The sequence below is a fragment of the Leucoraja erinacea genome, chromosome 11 (genome assembly GCF_028641065.1).
Source record: "Leucoraja erinacea ecotype New England chromosome 11, Leri_hhj_1, whole genome shotgun sequence".
NCBI lineage: Eukaryota > Metazoa > Chordata > Chondrichthyes > Rajiformes > Rajidae > Leucoraja > Leucoraja erinaceus.
Window position 1 is genome coordinate 35,206,243 of NC_073387.1, and position 13,680 is coordinate 35,219,922.

The following is a 13,680-nucleotide window of genomic DNA, read 5'->3' on the forward strand; positions in this document are numbered from 1 at the left end:
AGTTACGGTTGACTAGCTGGAAACAGATGTGCCCAGCGCAAGATCGCAGAGTCTGTTCAGCATTGCAATCCCTGGACTGGATCTCTGCTGCACCTTTCGCTTGACAGGATCTCTCCTGCACACTTAACCACCCCGAACAGAGATGTCACTTTTATTTTAAATGATGACCGTGAATCTAAAGGGCGTCTTTTCTTGGGGGTGGGAACGTGGGGTAATTTTCTCTTATAGTTGGAAACTCCCATTAGATGCAACAACCAAAGATCTTTGGCAACAACTCTCTTGCATTCCCAGACCGGAATAAGACCAGCAGATCGCTTTTCAGCAGCCAATAGCGAAATACAGGGCGTCCAAATGTGACGACGCATCCGGGCGGTAGCCGGCGGGTTCCAGAGAAAGTTGTGCACTTTACCACTGGTAAATCCCCTGCAATTGCATTTAGTGAACTGATTGCAATTTCAGGCGCCGTCATGGTATTCGACGTTAGGAGGTGAGTTGGGAGTGTGCATGCATCGGTATGTATTTCTTGTAGAGGCAAGGTTGGTAGAGGATGTACAGAAATGTTGCAGAGTTCTGGAGGCAAGTTGCTCTTGTCCTCTTGTGTCTGCTGCAACCCTTGTTCCATCGCAGCAGCTCCATGTAGATCCCGGCGGATCAAAATCAGAGGCTGAAATCACCTCCGCTTTCAACCCTGGTCCAGGTTGCACCGGGCGGGGCGGCCAAAAAAAAAGCACCTTCAAGGGTCATTTGTGAAATCTGATTAATTGTATTATAACGGGTCTGTCTCCTTATCAGATGTGGAACCGTTTCCCAGCTAATGTTAACACTCCAGCAAATGCATTACCTGTCCTTTTAAAAAAACCTGTGCATAAAAATAACAATAAAGTGCACCGAATCGTGCAATTCCAGTGTTTAGTAAAGGGAATTATGTGTCCCTTTTTTGGTGGGACGATTTATGTGGTTGGTGGCATTTAATTTTCTTTCATTCTCTGAAGCATAGGAGCAGCTTTAATTTATTAACACGTGGCACACGTTGATTTGACCCAACGCGGGTCCGGTTCTACCCGGAAGCATTGTCTCATAGCACATGAGTTTAAAATCTCCTGCATTACCTGACGAGTCTCACGTTTCCTTTCTGAAATTGTAGCTTACAGCACGCAACTTGAAACTCGTCAGGTAGTACAGGAGATTTTAAACTAGCAAGCTGTGAAGTCTTAATAATCCATTTGGCTTAAAATCTATTACAATTTACTTTTTTTTTCTTAGTGAAATAGTTAGAATAGTCCCTGTCCCAGTAATGTCACCCACGTTAACATTTTGCCCTGATCGTTGTGGAACGCTCAAAGCTCATTTTACATTATTATTATTATTACTATTATTATTGTATTCACGTTATGAGTGTGTTATTTTTCTGAAGTGAGTACCTGTTAATTGTCGGTAATAGAAATGGCTGGGTTGTGAACAAGAAGGTCAAAATCTTGGCAATGTAATATTGACTTTTATTACTGTAACTCGCTAAAGCTAGTAGGCATTTCTGTTTTGAGAGAGTGCAGTGTAGATTTCATTAACACATTTAAACATTTCATCTCTAATAATGGTGTTATCTCATGGTTTCTCTTGAGGTCATAAGGCCATAAGTGATAGGAACAGAATTAGGTCATTCGGCTGATCAAGTCTACTCAGCTATTCAATCATTGTTGATCTATCTCTCCTTCCTAACCCCATTCTCCTGCCTTCTCCCCATAATCCCTGACACCCATACTCATCAAGAATCTATCTATCTCTGCTGTAAAAATATCCATTGAATTGGCCTCCACAGCTTTCTGTGGCAAGAAATTCCACAGATCCACCACTCTCTGACTAAAGAAATTCCTCCTCATCACCTTCTTAAAAGAACATCCTTTAATTCTGAGGGTATGACCTCTAGTCCTAGACTCTCCCACTAGTGGAAACATCCTCTCTACATCCACTCTATCCAAGCCTTTCACTATTCGGTAAGTTTCAGCGAGGTCCTTCTTCGTTCTTCTAAACTCCAGCAAGTACAGGCCCAGTGCCGACAAATGCTTATCATATATTAACACACTAATTCCTGGGAACTTTCTTGTAAACCTTCCCTAGACCCACGACCAACACATCCTCGGATATGGTGCCCATAATTGCTCACAATACTCCAAATGTAGTCTGACCAGAGCCTTATAGAGCCTCAGCATTACATCCCTGTTTTTGTATTCTAGCCCTTTTGAAATAAATGCGAACATAGAGAACCAGTTGGTATCTTCCTCCAGCTACCAGCCATCATTTATTAGGAAGGACTGGGGGAGTGAGGGAGCAGCATTTGACCAGATCCAAGGGCAGGTCCTACCAGGGTGTTGATTGCCCCTCACTGACACAGTGGACTGATTCCCTGAACCTCTGCAAGTAATCTGTCCTCTTCTTCCTGTTCTTAAGCGATTGCCAATGCATGCCTGCATTTGTCAATATTTCAATGTGGTGCTTCCTTGTGCCACCATTGTTGTCTCTCTTGCTTCTTTGTAGACTGGATGAGGGAGAGTTCCAATGTACAAAGGAATGAATGAGCCAATTCTTGGAATTGATTTGGCTCTGTGCAAATCTTTGATCCAATTTACCTATTCCAGAAATCACAGTATGTTAAACAACATGGGTGATCTTTACTCCAATGATGTCTTTTATTTTTTTTAAGTTTCAGATAATAAAAATTCTGATTAGTATCCAGTTGGATGTGTCTGATATTAAGCACACTGATGTACACACTGAAGATACAAAGTGCTGGGGTAACTCAGCAGATTAGGCAACATCGCTGGAGAACATGGATAAGTGATGTTTTGGTGTGGGACCCTTCTTCAGCTTCTGAAGTATCTGAAGAAGTACCTGAAATGTCACCTATCTGTGTTCTCCAGAGATGCTGCATGACCTACTGAGGTGCTCCAGTATTTTGTGTCTTTTTTTGTAAACCACGATCTGCAATTCCTTGTGTCGACATTGAAATCGATTAACTTTTCACTTCAGGGTGAATTTAAAAGCTTGCGGTGTTTGTACTGTTGGGTAGTGTCCTATTCTGGGTTATAAAACAATTGGAGAAGAAGCAGAGAGCAAAATTCAGCGGCACAAGTACAGAACTTAGTGAGCCATGCTGGATCTTGAGGTGAATGAACAAATTACAAGGATAAAATCAAGTTATGTTATTTTCAGTAAAACACCAACCTTTTGAAGATGGACAAATGAATAACTTTTTTGATGTCAGACTTCACACATTGTGTCAGAAAATGTGAAAAATACTTAATACATATTGGACTACAGATAAGAAGGAAACTTCTTCCTAGAGTTCAACGTGAATATGCCACGTATATAATTTGCTTGGATTCTATTAGTGAAAACTTTAGAAAACTGTTTGTGAATTATGTATTTGTAAACCTCTTTTGGTTTTCAGTGCTCTTGCATCAAATAGTTCTAGGAAAGACGATCTACGGAGGAAAATGTATACAGTAACGGGATTCAGCATTTCTCGCATGAAAAGGTTGTCATTATGACACGCTAAATACTCCCATGTTTTTGAAAGTACCTACATTCATATGTTTATTCATTCACGGCTGGATGACCATTTCAGTTAACCACAACTCTTACAGTCCGATTCAGATTCAACTTTATTGTCATTGTGCAGTGTACAGTACATAGACAACAAAATGCAGTTAGCATCTCCCTAGAAGAGCGACATAAATATGAGCAATAAATAAATCTATTTACGTGCATACATTCATAGTATTGTATTGTATATCTTTATTGTCATTTCCTGAGTATTCACATACCCAGAGGAAACAAAAAAACGTTGCTCAACCAGTGTCCATTCAGTGTGCATTAAAAATAAATAGAAATAAAAATACATGTATCATGAACAAATTTAACACTCTACTAAACATTCAACAGGCGTTCCGATCGGCAGCGGCACAACAGTGGCTCTGCTGCAGTGTGTCCAGGTTGGTGGTTGGTGCGCGATACTTGGCAGGGGGCAAAGTCCATTTAGCAGTCTTATAGCCTGTGGGAAGAAGCTGAGGAGCATCCTGCTGGTTTTGCAGCTAATGCTCCTGTACCTCTTCCCAGATGGCAGGATGGAGAAAATGTCATGCATTATGTCATGTCATGCACCTCCCACCAGTATTTTTTCCTGGTGGGAGGTGTGTCCGGGGGGGGGGGGGTGATTGGCAATCACCGAGGTACAGTGTTGAGTAGTGTAACAGCCGCAGGGAAAAGCTGTTCCATGACCTGCTGGCCCGGCAACGGAGAGACCTGTAGCGCCTCCCGGAAAGTAGGAGGGTAAACAGTCTGTGGTTGGGGTGAGAGCAGTCCTTGGCGATGCTGAGCGCCCTTCGCAGACAATGCTTGCTTTGGACAGATTCAATGGAGGGGAGTGAGGAACCGGTGATGCGTTGGGCAATTTTCACCACCCTCTGCAGTGCTTTCCGGTCGGAGACAGAGCAGTTGCCATACCATACTGTGATGCAGGTCTCCTGCATGAAATGCTATTCAACCCCAACTTTTATTAATGCAGTTCTATACTTTTGATAGTTGTACAAATAAAGAATAATGCTGGACTGAGGATGTCGAGTCAAACACACGGATAGATATTAGCTCAGTCTGCTTTAATCTTGATGCATTTCCATATTCCATGGGAAAAGGAATAGCATTCAAAAAAAGCAACCAAGTGCTGGATGAACTCGGCAGGTCAGACAGCATCTGTGGAGGGAATGAACAGGTGACATTTCACCTCGGGACCCTGCTTTGCCTTTAGACTTTAGTTACGTAGTGAGGAAACGGGTCCTTTGGCCCACCCCCACCAAGTCCACGCCTACCAGCGATCACTCCATACATTAACACTATCCTGTGGATGTTGTCTGTGTGGGGTGTTTACGTTCTCCCTTTGACCGTGTGGGTTTTCTCTGGTTGCTACAGTTTCCTCACATTCCAAAGATGTGCAGGTTAGCAAGTTAATTGCCTTATGTAAATTGTCCCTGGTGTGTACGGTAGATCGAGTGTACGGGTGATCATTGATTGCTGTGGACTTGGTGGGCCGAAAGTACAGGATTAATTTCTTCATTTTTTCCATGTACGAAGAAGGAATACTATTCTTAAAAAAACAACAAATGAAGTGCTGGATCATGAATAGGAAAGATTAAGAGGGGCATGAGTCAAACATGGGCAGATTGGATTAGTGTATCTTAGTTGCCAAGGGCAAGTTGGACAAAGGGCCTGTTTTCGTGCAGTATGATTCTGTGACTCCAGATGTTTTCAAATGATCGTTTTAATGCGTATAACTATTTTTCTGATATCTCAGCTGTTATGGAAAACTTTCAGGGCTTTCCATTGTTTATTACCACGGTATTTAGTTTTGCTCTTTGTACTCTACTTTAGTGTGCTTCTAATGTTGATGTATGTGCTTGCCTGACAGTAGACACCCACCAGACCCATACGTCTACTGACGAATTTCTCACAAATGGAGATGTATAAAAATTCCAGGGTGAATCATCATTCTGCTGCATTTTAGTTCATTTTTAGTCTGCGTTTTGTTCACAATTTGGTGCAGTTCATCTTTTTGGTCTGATCTGATTTGCGAGAATGCTGTTAGATTCTTGAGAATTGGTTTCCATAATTCAGTGCTGTTGTTTAGTAGATATTAAATACTCTACAGTAGATCAAGTGGTGTTTGACCCTAGTTATTTTTGCATTCCTAAGCTCTTTGGGAGGCTTCTCATTTTGTAAATGTTATTTAGTGCTATGAGTGGTCCTTTTTGTGACATCAATTTGTTAAAGTAGTTACAAAACACACATTTTATTGATGACAAATATGATGTTGTGGAATATATTTTTAAAAGTGATCTCAACTGCATCAATGAGTTTTGAGATGTCGTGGTTTTAATTTAAATATCGAGAATGCATTTCTAAAACTATTGTACTTTACGTAGGAGTCTATTGCTTTGCATGAAGTTGCTGGCATTCACTGATCGGTTTCTGTTTCCAAGATATGTAAATAGATAGTGCCATGAGGGTGTGATTGTTTAAACGTAGAAACAAATAAATGCAGATGCTGGTAAGGACATAAATTGCCGGAGTAACTCAGCAGGTCACACAGCATTTCTGGAGAACATGGATAGGGGATGCTTCGGGTCTCGAACCGAAACATCGCCTATCCATGTTGTCCAGTAATGCTTGCTGTCCTGCTGAGTTACTCCGGCACTTTGTGTCCTTTTATGTGGTTTAACTAGGAAGCGAAAGGACTTTTTAAACATAATGCCCAAACGTATTTTAAAGATGTCAAGTTTGCCACAGTGCCTTTTTGTAAAACAAAAGTTCAAAGTTAAAGGTCACCATTGCCATTTTTGTACAAAATTCAACTGTGAGCATTACAAAATTCTATTACTTAGGTAATACTCTTTCTGCATCAGCTACACTTGTTAAATAACGACTATAGCCATAATACCACTAATATCTTTACCTCTCATAATGTTGTATCCCAACAGCAACATTGTCATGATGGGAATTTGTTTTTGGGTTGGAGGGCTATGGTGGTGTGTACAACTCTGGACACCCTTGCCACAGTGCCCTGCATAATGCTTGGGACAAAGACCCATCATTTATTTATTTGCTTCTGTACTCCACAATTTGAGATTTGTAATAGAAAAAAATAATGTGGTTAAAGTGCACATTGTCAGATCAGGAGACCGGAGGGAGGGGGAAGACCGCAGGCGCTGCCGAACCGCCACTGGACCATCCTCGGTCCCCGGTTCTCTCCCTCCACCCCCCCCACTCGAGTCATCTGGACCGACGGGACACTGGCCCCCAGGCCCAGCACGGAGAATCGCCAACCCCAGCTCACCTCCGCCTCTCCCGCCGGGCAACCGACACCCTGGACTGACAACATCAGCGGCCACACACCCACAGCCAGCACCAACTCCAGCCCAACCCCGCTCCAACTCCAGAGGACGGTCCCCGATAGGCCACTATGGCGACAAGTGCCAGTTCGCCTACGGCCTCAGCCGCTGCCCCAAGACAATGATCCCAAACATACTGCCAAAGTAACAAAGGAGTTTTTCAAAGCTAAAACATGTTAAATTCTTGAGTGGCCAAGTCAATCACCCGATCTGAACCCAATTGAGCATGCCTTTTATATGCTGAAGAGAAAACTGAAGGGGACTAGCCCCGAAAACAAGCATAAGCTAAAGATGACTGCAATACAGGCCTGGCAGAGCATCACCAGAGAAAACACCCAGCAACTGGTGATGTCCATGAATCGCAGACTCCAAGCAGTCATTGCATGCAAAGGATATGCAACAAAATATTAAACATGACTACTTTCATTTACATGACATTGCTGTGTCTCAAACATTATGGTGCCTGAAAATGGGGGGACTATGAATAAACACTGCTGTTATTTCTACATGGTGAAACCAAAATGTATAAAAATGGCCTTTATTAAGATATGACAATGTGCACTTTAACCACATGTGATTTTCTTTTTCTTTTACAAATCTCAAATTGTAGGGTACAGAGGCAAATAAATAAATTATGGGTTTTTGCCCCAAACATTATGGAGGACTCTGGTGTGTACTAGAGATCCTTGAGGAATGTTTAATTCTGTATCAGCTGGCAATGATGAATCACACTGTCTACCTTAAACATGACAAAATTGTCACTAATGTGAACCAGAAAAAATTACACCGCCGTCAGTAGAAGTTTGCAACAAAAGACAGTTAATTCAAATGTTTTAATGCTCAAGAAGAATTTAAATTGAATTCCTGTTCTGGATGCTGCTAAATATGCAACACATCTGCTTACTAGAAGTATAATTTAATTATAAAGAAAATATCTAAGGTTATGCTAGATCTCCACCATTGGCACCTAATCACCCAGCGGAGTGAAAAGCAGATCAAGGAGAATTTGTAGTTTGCTAGCTCTTGTGCACAGCAGGGCACAATGTCATTAAATGGGGTGTTGGACTTTGGCTGCCTGCTGTTAAAATTGGGTTCTTTGTTCTCTTTGCCAGAGGGAGTGACTTTAAAAAAATAAAAATAAATAAGTACTCATAAATTGAATCAAACACAAAGATGACTGTGTAGGAAGGAACTGCTGATGCTGGTTTATACTAAAGATAGATACAAAGTGCCGCAGTAACTCAGCGGGTCAGGCAGCATTCGTGGAGAAAAAAGGTGGGTAACGATTCAGCACCGAACCCTTCTTCAGGCTGAGACTAGAGGGGCTGATTTTTGTTTGCTTGATATAAATTAATTGCTTCCAAAAGCCAGTTGTTTTCTGTGATTATTAGGAACAGATTATAGGAAATGTAATTTTGGAAAAAACTGCATTTTATCAGCCGCCGTTGTGCCTCCACTATCTTGTTGCCTTCCACAATAACATTAAAGGAAACTGGTTTCTATGTCAGTGTCACATGTCCAAAATAGTAGACCTTCTGTATTGCTAAAACATCTTGCAGCAATGTTTTCACAACAGCCATTCTTCCGATACTACCATGATCAAATAGTTATTCTTTATGTATGAGGTCTGAATTGCTCAACTCCCATCTCCCCACTTTTTCTTCACTCCATTGTTTATAGATTCTTTCCTCTGCTATCACTTATTCTGTCCCTTGATGTATGCTTGTGCTATGCCAAGGCTCGAAATTAGCGGTTGCCCGGGTGCCACTGACCACCCAAAGTGCCGCCGGGCAACCTGAACACCGAGTCATTTTGCCCGGCTTGGCACGCAGATACTGGTTGATACCGAAGATAGACACAAAAAACTGGAGTAACTCAGCGGGTCAGGCAGCATCTCTGGAGAAAAGGAACGTGACGTTTTGTGTCGGCGACGGCTGCAATGCGTGGGAAAGATACTAAGTGTGGTGTGACGGAGGGTCGGAGCGAATGACGGGCCCCGAACAGCAGCGGCGACGTCGGCGGCGGCTCCATCTCCTCCTCCTCCCCCCTCCCGCCTGCCCTGTTAGCGGCCGTTGCCTGCCACTCTGCCAACGGCGCTTTCAAAACAAACCCTCCCACACGCTGAGGCCGGGAGGAGGGAGAGAGGGAGGGGGTGGCCCCCTTCTGCCGTCTGAAGCGTCTGCACCGCTCGGCCCCGCACCTTCCTGTTGGTTGGCTAAGGAGGGGAGGCGATGGCGAGGAGATCCCAACTGCCTCCCCCTTTAGCGGCGGCACTTGGCAATGGACAGGCAGAGGCGGAAATCCCGGGGGGGGAGGGGGGGGGCGGCAGGGGACACTCGTCCCCCCCTGTTTTGAGAAGTCCCCACCAGAAAGCCCCCTCCCCCCGCACCCGGGGGTGGCCAGAGATGTCAGATGGGAGCGGTGCCCCCCGGCCCACAGCCAGCGCAGAGAAGCAGTGCTAAACCCAGCTCAACTCTGCCTGTCCTCCAAATTTTTTTTATTTGTTGCTTACAAACTGGGTATCGTCATTGCTGTTCACAACACATACATCTAATCTGAATGTCTGATAATGTGGCGTCTTGACACCTTTAAATATATTACCAAAAGAACATTTGCTGCATTTATGTCCTTTGGCCATCTCTTGTTAGCTAGTGTAATGTCAGATGGGTATAGTCAGTTTTAACAGCTGTTATCATAAAATGCATTTAGAAAATTCCTTGCAACCTGTATATTTTGTTGTGGATAAATTATATGGGAAGCGAGAGTGTTTCTGTACCAATAGCAATAACGACCCATGCTATGGCCATGTCATGATAATTTTCGGTCCTTCACAGAAAACATGCTTGCATCAATCTGTAGTGTGCATGGTTAAGCATATATGTTATCATGGTCCAGGATTTATTGACACAAGTTGATCATACGCTGAATAATCCTACCACATTTTTGTTTGGAAGTGGAAAGAAATAATAAAAATTGCATTAATTGCAATGTGTAAAAAGAGTTGAGATACTGTATTATAATTTTGCTGCATGTCATTGTGGTATATATCATGTCTTGATTGGTGAATATGTTTAGTTTGTGACTTTATTTGAAGCAGAAATAATATGTGAATGCTTAATTGAGCATAATTCCGATTGGTAACTATGCACTTCGTCCGAGCACATTACTGCACGCGTCATGCAAGCCATCTTAAATGACCACCTAAACTGGCATTTGGCAACCTAAAAAGCTGCCAAGGTTGCCCGGCTGGCAACAGGGAAAAAAAGTTAAGCGAGAGCCCTGTATGCATTATACCTTTGTCTAGCTTTTTTCTTGACGCAACCTTGCCAAACTGGAAAAGTAACACATGATACTGGTGATATACAGCATATGCAACATTTATGGGGGAAAGCAGTTGACATTATAATAAGTGTTTAACACCACCCTGGCTAAAACTCTCATTTAACTCCTGCCATCATGAAGGTCCTCTTGAACATCAAAAAAACGAAGGAGCTGATCATGGACTTTAGGAGGGCACATCATCCGAGGACGTACACTCCATTGAGTATAAATGGGGATCCTGTGGATAGGGTGAACTGTTTTAAATATCTGGGAGTCCACATCTCTGAGGATTTGACATGGTCATCACACGCCTCAGCACTGGTGAGTAAGGCAAGGCAGCGCCTTTACCACCTCAGGCAATTGAGGAAATTCAGAGTGTCTCCGAGGATCCTCCAGTGCTTCTACGCAGCGGCGGTGGAAAGCATCTTGTCCGGGAACATTACCATCTGGTTCGGGAATTGCTCTGCCAAGGACAAGAAGGCTCTGCAGAGAGTAGTGCGTTCGGCCGAACGCACTATGGGAACTTCACTCACCCCCCTGCAGGAACTATACAACAGGAGGTGCAACTCCAGAGCAAACAAAATCATGAGAGACCTCTTCCACCCCTGCAACGGACTGTTCCAGCCGCTACGGTCAGGCAAACGCCTCCGTTGCCATGCAGTGAGAACGGAGAGGTTGAGAAGGAGTTTCTTCCCAGAGGCAATTCGGTCTGTAAACGCCTTTCTCACCAGGGACTAACTGTACAGAACGTTTTTCCTTCTATTATTTATTATGTAAAATAATATGTGTGTTATGATTGTGTTTATAATTTGTTTGGTTGTTTTGTTGTTCCGCGAGCATTGCCACTTTCATTTCACTGCACATCTCGTATGTGTATGTGACAAATAAACTTGACTTGACTTGTCTGACCACCAGGTTCAAGAATAGCTTCTTCCCAAAAGCCATCAGCTTTTGAACACTGCAAAACACTACCTAAAATATGAACTATGAAGTCGCACAAAGGACTTCGGGTTTTTAATTTATTGATTTGTTTGTTTATCATATTATCAATGTGTACTGTGTTTACAGGCCGGTTATGATGCTGTAAGTAACATTGTATTGCTCAGTTTTCAGTACCTATGACAATTTAACATTCTCTTGATTCTGGAGTTGATCTGAGAGTGGTGGTCAACACAGTGCATTTTACTGAGAAGACACAACCTTAAAAACATTTAATTAAAACAAATATTCTCTTAACATGGGGAACCTATGTAGCCATTTATGTATCATTTGATTGCTAAAGATTTCCAAGCTTAATTATTAAGGTCACATTATTATTTTGATTTATCCATTGTCCTATAACCAAAATATATTAATTTGACATATGCCATGCCTCCGAAGAATAAAGCCTGACTTTTCTGATGCGGACGCAAGTCCATGATATCACAGGAACAGTAAGAGGCCACTTAGCTCCTTCAGACTGTTCCAACTTTAATCTAACTTCATTGACCTTTACTATTGGCACAAATCCCTTACAGGCTTAAACAATCAGTCATGGGTATAAAATTAACAACTAACCATTCTTTCCAAGTAGAAGTGCTTAAATCCACATCAGAGAAGCCAAGCTTTAATCTGCTAACAATCTCCTTTTGGTCTGAAACGGCCTAATTGTTTTCTTCCATTTCTTGGGATCTCTGCGTCAGTGGCAAAGCCAGCATTTATTGTCCATGAGAAAGTGGTGGTGAACTGCTGCCTTATACTGTTCGAGTCCTTCTGGTTAAGATTCCCATACGCAACTGTTAGCGAGGGTGTTCCAGGATTAAGACTCGGTGATGATGAAGGATCGGCAATACATTTCCATGTCTAGGTGGTATGCAAGTTGGGGCATCTACAGGTGCTAGTGTTCCCATATGCCTCTACGGCCAGAGTACATTTGCTGAGGAGTTGTGGAAACAATTGAATGTTGGGCAATCATCAATAATCATAATTGAAGATGGTTGTGCTGAGGACACTGTTTTGAGGATCTCCCACAATGCAGTCCTGGTGCCCGCTTGCTGGACCACCAACAACTACACTCCTCTTTGTGCAGGGTAGGATGCTAACCATTGGAATATTTGTGTATAGTATGATATAACTGGATAGCTTTTCACTTTATCTCTGTGCATGTGAGAGCATAAACAAAACTCGAGGCCCATTGACCAATTTTACCAGGGTTATTTGATACCATGTGCAGTCAAAACTACCTTGATGTGAATAGAAGCCACTCTCGCATCTGAAAATCAGCTTGTTTGATCCATATGCATAAAAAATGAGATTAGTAAGGACTGTCAGAAAGAGGTACAAATGCAAAAAGAGTTCCAGATCTTGGGGCCCTAGTAGTTAACAGTGGCTGCCAAAGTTTGCCAGTTAGGTTTAGAGAAACAGCATGGAAACGGATCTTTCGACCCACTGAGTCCATGCCAACCATCGATCTCCTGTTAACACTAGTTCTATGTTTTCCCACTCTCATCCATTCCTTGCACATTTAAGGGCAATTTACAGAGGCCAATTAGCCTCCAAACTCTCACTTCTTTGGGATATGGGAGAAAACAAGAGTAAACCATGTGGTCACAGGAAGAACGTGCAACCGCCACACAGATAGCACTCTGGAGCTATGAGGCAGCCTCGGTACCACTGTGCCTTTTATTTGGTAAAATAATATTGTTCTTTGTTGCCTGAAGTTAAAGGAGTCATGTAAGCTTCTTGGAAAATATTGTTCATGTTAATGGTGCATGTAATGCAGGAAAATATATTTCACAATGCTGCAGAGACAGTAAATTAATAAAGGAGATGGTAGGTCAGAAGAGGAATATCAGGACAAGTGGCCTTAAAGTTGAAATGGCTCCTGAAGGAGAGTGTAGCAAAGACGAGAGGTCGAATAATGAAGCTGGAGTCCTTTTGGATTGAATGGCCATTAAAAAAAAATCTGTTGACTAACAAGAGGTAAAGAAATGTGGCTTCAGCTTTGCTTATCATGTAGTTTTAATTTTGGGCAAATGCACTAGTAGATTAAAAGACTTGTGGGTTCCACTTTTAATGATAGCAGACTTGTTATTACATCTACTTCAACATCAGGACATTCTGTCACTTTATTCTATCTACCTGATAAGTTAATAGGAGCTGGAGTGTGCTTAAATTGCAAGTTACATCTGCATGGCTGCCAACATTGCGTGAGAGTTGGGAGTGAGAAATTGTGAGAGACCAAGCCTGAGTGAGCATAGCGACTGGGGTTTGGGGTGTGTCCTCACCCATTCGTATGGAGCTTTTGCATTTTTCAGCTTGAAATTGTGCAATCTGGTGCATACTGTAGTGTCTTTTAACTTGCACTTGAATGTAATATTTATGCTTTAAATTGGATTAGCTATGAATAAGGTTAGGCTAAATTACATTCCTAATTACATTC

At 42.5% G+C, this 13,680-nt stretch overlaps 1 protein-coding gene across 3 annotated transcripts in view; it reads left to right on the forward strand.

Moving 5' to 3' along the window:
• The first annotated feature begins 294 nt into the window (after nucleotides 1-294).
• Nucleotides 295-13,680, forward strand: part of ergic1 (endoplasmic reticulum-golgi intermediate compartment 1) — a 74,246-nt gene continuing 60,860 nt past the window's right edge. The window contains exon 1 of one of the 3 annotated variants that reach the window (XM_055643013.1): nucleotides 295-487. In XM_055643013.1, the coding sequence (XP_055498988.1) occupies nucleotides 468-487 (20 nt within the window). In that variant the 5' untranslated portion in view covers nucleotides 295-467. The remainder of the gene's footprint in view (nucleotides 488-13,680) is intronic. The other 2 variants (XM_055643015.1, XM_055643014.1) reach the window with 2 other exon arrangements.